This window comes from Convolutriloba macropyga, chromosome 5, assembly GCF_964194025.1.
Source record: "Convolutriloba macropyga chromosome 5, txConMacr16.3, whole genome shotgun sequence".
Taxonomy (NCBI): domain Eukaryota; kingdom Metazoa; phylum Xenacoelomorpha; order Acoela; family Convolutidae; genus Convolutriloba; species Convolutriloba macropyga.
In genome coordinates, this window is record NC_134472.1 from 34,198,042 (window position 1) to 34,203,886 (window position 5,845).

The 5,845-nt window shown below is 36.1% G+C and overlaps 1 protein-coding gene across 1 annotated transcript; it reads right to left on the reverse strand.

The window, feature by feature from the left end:
- Positions 1–2,300: 2,300 nt before the first annotated feature.
- LOC142340352 (uncharacterized) lies at positions 2,301–5,343 on the reverse strand. Its single transcript, XM_075390926.1, has 5 exons — positions 4,920–5,343; positions 4,335–4,522; positions 3,675–3,852; positions 2,848–3,104; positions 2,301–2,591 (listed from the first exon to the last, which is right to left on the reverse strand). The coding sequence occupies exons 1-5, from the start codon at positions 5,158–5,160 to the stop codon at positions 2,301–2,303; spliced, it is 1,155 nt and encodes a 384-aa protein (XP_075247041.1). The 5' UTR covers positions 5,161–5,343.
- Between the last annotated feature and the right edge of the window lie 502 nt (positions 5,344–5,845).

Consider the following 5,845-nt stretch of genomic DNA (forward strand, 5'->3'; position numbering starts at 1 on the left):
CATTCCATAGCCAAAAAAATATTTTTAGTAAGCTGTTAGCAAACACTAGATGAGGCTTCTTGCCCCCCTGAGGCTGGAAAACTTGAATAATGACAATAAATATCAGAAAATTTGAAAAAAGAACCAAGTTTGATTAAAAAAATTGGTAAAATTCATGAAGTTAAAAAGTCTAAAACCACCTCATTACCACTAGAAACTATGCAATAACCTATTATTAAACCCCAGAGGAGTTTTTTCTGACATTAAAGTCTGAAACAACTCATTTTGACATTAAAGTCTGAAACAACTCAAAAAATGACAAAAATTTTCAATTATTTTGAAAAAATTAGTTTAAATTAACGTGTTTATGTTTGGAGTAGCAATAGATAGAGCGCTTTAAGTGGCCGTAAAAAGCAATTACGTCTTGCAAAGGACCTCTATCAACTTTACTAAACCTCAATTTCTGACTGGTCTAACAAAAAATCCAAAAAATGACAAAAAAGTGCTAAAAATTTCATTATTTTAGGCTCAAAAACTCCCATAAATGACCTAATAACCTTGAATTACGCTTTGCCACTCCAAGCACTTGGAGGACTACTAAACTTGGGCCTCTAATGAAACTTGATGCCCGCTGAGCTTTACCTGTTTATCCCGTTTTGAAAGCTCAAAGTCATGAAAACAGGTGTGAAAACATCTTACAAAAAGAAAAAAAACATAGCAGGACAAGTCCTGACGTTCAATTCAAAGAATTTTCATTGACTTAACAGAAAAACTAAACCTAAAATGGTTATGAGTGAATTGAGAAAACTATTTTAAAAAAAATTAGAAAAAAAAAACAGAAAATCAATGTCAAATTGCCGCATGTGAACAAAAAAACCATTAGCGTGAAATGAAAATTTAATTCCAACAAAAAACTAGGCCTAGAATGGCTTTGAATGGATTGGGAAAACCATTTAGAAAAAAAATCCGATCCGAAAAATCGAAAAAACAGTAAAAATCAGAGTGAAATTGCCGCATGTGAACAAAAAACCACTACCGAGAAACCGAATTTATGTTCAAACACCGTTTTCTCAATCTACTTTAAAATTATAGCGAAAAAAATTCACGCCGCAAAACCACTCGCTTTTTCGCTCCATTTCCTGTTTCGGCGTGACCAAAATCACTACTCCAATTTGACTTCAAAAATCATGAAAATGTGTGAACAGATCTTAAAAAAAAACATAGCCGGAAGAATTCCGGAAACGACTCGAAGGAGAAAACTGCCCATCCTTATGACTAAACAACTGAACAACTATTGTGAACCGTGAACCTTCATAAATGCCATAAAAAATTAAGGAAGAATAGAAACAGCTTTGAAAAACAAATTTAACAAAAAAACAATAAAAACTTAAGTTTTTTATTTTGAGTTTTTTATAGTACAAGAAAACATAAAGCCGAATAAAGTTCCTTTGCAATTAGTGCAATGAAAAGCTCGCAAAACAATGGGCAAGTCATATAAGGCTAAGAAACTTGTCTAAGATTAAAAGAAAAGAAAACCTTCAAAAAATAAGAAAGATGGTTTTAAAATGTCTCAATTTTTCTGTCAATTTTCCTCAGAAAAAATGAGTTATACCAAGAAAACATTACTCAAATGGTATCTGCAAATTCCTTAAGTAACAAGCGTTTATCCAAAACCCACTTAAAGCATTAAAACAAAAAAACCGGCAAAAAATCATTAAATTTCGTCTAAAAATCAGCAAAACTGATCAAATACATGCAAATTAGCATTAAACTCAGAATTAACTACTTGAAACCTTCAATTCCTATCAAAACAAGCCTAAAATTAATACAATATCATAATCAAACCTCATAACCATCAAAAGTTGCAAAAAACTGCTTTTAAAAGCCGCACGTGAACAAAAAATTTCGCTCGCTTAGAGAAAATTTTTTCACACATCAATTTCTCGCTCTCTCAAAAACAGCGGTATGAACAAAAACCACTCTCTTTTCGCTCCGCTCTCAACTTTTGCTCAGCCCCAAAATCACTCCAAATTTTTTCACGCGTTTCATTTCCCGCTTCAAAAATCACTCCAATAAAATTGATTAAAAAAAGGACTTCTCCAATACTCCTCTTCGAGTCGTAAAAAAAAAGACAGCGCCCCAATACAATTCAAATTCTTTGAATTGTAAAAAAGACAGAGCACCAATACAATCCAATTCTTGGATTGTAAAAAAACCATAATGTCCCCAATAATAGCCGCTATCGCTTCGCGGCTATTAAAAAGACGATAGCTTCAAAATCTCTTTCAGTTCTACTTTAAAATTCAAATTTAGAAAAGTATTTACTCAAAAGTCATGTTGAATTGAGAATCTTTGGTCATAGTAGTAGTAGATGTTGAAAAAGACCTCTGGTCACTGTTATTAGATACTTTGTTCAAACTCTTCTTGACATCGCTCTTTTTGCTTTTGTTAGCAGTTGTTGTTGTTGCTGTTACATGCGTCGAATTTAGAGGCAAGTCTGAATGTGATTGGACAATTGCAGCTGAAGAGTTTGGGGTGGGGGTTGTAGGCATGGCTGTAGGAGGAGTATGTTTCTTGCATTTAACTCGTCTGTTCTGAAACCAGATCTTCACCTGGAACAAAACAGGCAAATCTATGTTGTCGCAATCCGAAAAAATGTATAGACTTAAAGCACCATATTAGGCTATAGGTTTTATAATGGGTACAAAACATTCTATAATTTTCTGAAAGCATCCTGGCAACTTACTGTTTATGATCAGTTCTTTCAAAAATCAGTTTCATTCAGAATACTAAGTGTTATTTTACAATACAGTTGTTTGAAGTTAAGGACTAAGGAAGTGTGCTTTTTAATTGAGAGACTGAGCGCACCTGTTTTTCTGTAAGTTTTAGTCTAGTAGCGATCTCTATCCTTCTGATTCTGGTGAGGTAGTTGTTAGAGTCAAATTCCCTCTCCAGCTGCATGAGTTGAACACTGCTGAATGCTGTTCTGCTCCTCCTGGAAGCACCTCCGCCCCCTCCTACTCCTACCCCACCCGGAACACCACCCACTGCTGCTAGTCCAGCTGCTGCGGCTGCTGCCGCTGCCAGTGCCTCCCCAGCTGTACCACTTAACATGCAGTCCAGTCCTAAAAACCTAAATTTATTCTCCGGGAGCTCTTTTCCTTTCAACACGTTATATGAACATCTAAAAGTTGTTTTTAAAAGCGGTTGCTCCACATGAATTGTTGTGATAAGCTCAGAACATGGCTTAATTCCAGCAAAGTCATTTTTGACATCGAAGCAGCACTTTTTAGCATAAAAACAGCTTGCTTCCGTTTTCATGAAACACTCCAGCAGTTCTTGGGATTAAGCTGAGTTTTGTAGCTTTAGAGGAATACTACTCAATTATTATAAATATCAGCTCTGAAAACCGGGCATTTTGATAATTTTGGCATCTTGAACTCAAAAAATTTATCTGCACTAGACAAATTGTTTCGCTCGTTATCAAAAATTTTTCAAAAGTTTGCCGATCAAAAGTTTGCTGATTCATACATTAAACAATTAGGTCATATTGTCTTCAAGAATTGACCTCGCCATTGTCTGGCATTCCCATATCATTCAAATTGGGTTTGAATTTATCCCCCATGTACGACCCAAAAAGGTCTGATGAGAGGTCAATGTCTGGACTAAAAACTACGCATGGGTATAACACTAACCTGCGGATCCGAGCACTTGAACTCCCCACAACACTTGATGCAACAAGTCTCGATTCCCTACCAGATATCTGGCCACATCATCAGTGCTGATGGCTCCAGCATTGCCACAATTGTTCACACCTGTCGTTAATGGCACCAATGGTTGAGAAGGTGCATCCGTAGTCACTGTTAGCGGGCTCTAAGCAGGTTACGTGGGTAGGAAATTAAAAAGGCTAGAATCGGGATTGGTTTTGGTTTCTCGCCGGTAGAACATGACAATCTATCTGATTGTTCAAAACTTCCAGATATTAACTCTAATGGATTATGCCGCCACCAATTGGTTAACACAAACCATTATTAGCCGAAAATATGTTTGTTTGATTGTGAAGGCAAAGATTTTGTTTAGAGGTAAGGAAAACAGAAATCAAATAATTTCTCCCATTTTACTTCACTAGTACCAAACAAGATCGGCGACAACTTCAAAACAAATTTTTTTCTGTCGTTTCTCGATTTATTATGAGATAATATTTTTCAATGACCTATGATGACATTTTTTTATAACTTAATGTGTCTCGTTTTGTATATGAATTGAGACTTCCCGATACTTGATGACTTAGTTCGTATGATTCAATATTTCTCGATGCAGAGATTTATGACTTATTTAACCTAGCTAATATTTACCATGTCAATGGGGTGGCTGCCCAGAAGTGAGCCTAGAATTCCTGATGTAACTGGCATGGTAGATAGAATGTTTCCTGCCTCATTCGCCTCACCAATCGTATCAGCAATTGCGCCATGCTCACCTTCACTCCTTCTTTTTGTGGCTTTGGTTTTGTCTAGAATTGGACTGGAGGTGACCGCATCGGATTCTGGAAGAATCGTTCAATTTCCAATTCAACATAATTAGCTAAGCATTTTATTTCCATGAAAAAAAACAACAAAAAACCCCAAGGAAATAAACCCTCAACTGACTGTTAAAGAACTGCGCATTTAGGGCCTCGTAGGCCATTCCCTAGTGCGAATTATTATGAAATTATCACAACTGAACAAAATATCACGACCAAAGTTAAATGTTAACATGGGTGTTTATTTCTGTGGGGATTGATTTCTCTGAGAGTCTACAGCAATATACAGAGTCCGGGTTTTGAAAATTACGACTTTTCAAATGCAATCCTTTTCAGAAGATAATGATGGAATTATTTTTTCACATCTACTTATGAAGTAGCCACCGAACAGGTACTTAAAACTGACGTTTTTTCCACTTACTTTTTGTTCTGTTTTTTCCTGACTTTTTGGCTGGACTTGTCTGGGATTTCACTGCAGGGACATCATCTCTGGAAAGACGACCCGATACTTGTCTCCCCAGAATGCTCGAAGTAAAATCGGGTGGCGTGTGAATCAATTGATTGTTCACACACCTGGATAAAAGGCTATCAATAGAAAAATCGAGACCTGACAGCACGTCTGCACACGGAAGCAAACTGTTGTTTACATTATTTTGACTCATCACTAATTAGTTATTGATGTTAAATTTAATTGGTCGATTTTAATTGAAAAATGAAGGTAGTGTTTAGAAGGATTTGATTATCTGGACAGTTTTTAATAGACGTTGGTTTTTGATTATGGCAATTAGATGGCTCGCAGAATGTTAGTAAATTCGAAACAAAAATTGCAATTTTTTGCAACCTCAGATGGCCACAACTGCGAGAAATTAATAGAAGAAAAACAGAATAGTAGATCAAAAAATCCGACAGATTTACGTTGGGCTTATATGGTAAAAATGATTTGGGTAATCAATTGGTGATTTTATAGATGATTAAACAGCAATTGGAAGAATGCAATTGGGGCAAATGAGAATAAGGGCTGCTTACCTGGTCAGATGGGTTGTGATTGGAAACACTTTGCATGAGTTGAGAGAGATCGATTACCTAAACTATCCCGGGCTATTGTGGATAGATGAGGGTTTTGAGTTGGATATAGCGTGGAGTGAAATGAAAGGACGATTAGTTATAGATGATTAGATGTGAATAGATTCTGGAAGGAGAGAGAAGAATTGTGTTGGAAAGAGGGAAAAGTTAGATTGGTGGTGGATTGTATTTATTTGTTTATTAAGGGCGATTAAGGAGAAGTCAAGGCCCATTACCCTTGATGAATATTGGCTTTTAATGGCTAATTGAGAGCGAGAAGGAGTA

Coding starts and splice junctions, on each gene's coding strand:
- LOC142340352 (XM_075390926.1), bottom strand. CDS start 5,160: ATGAGTCAAAATAATGTAAACAACAGTTTGCTTCCGTGTGCAGACGTG. Junction 3,853..4,334: donor GCAGCCACCCCATTGACATG/GTAAATATTAGC, acceptor TAACCTGCTTAG/AGCCCGCTAACAGTGACTAC. Junction 2,592..2,847: donor TAAAACTTACAGAAAAACAG/GTGCGCTCAGTC, acceptor GTTTTGTTCCAG/GTGAAGATCTGGTTTCAGAA.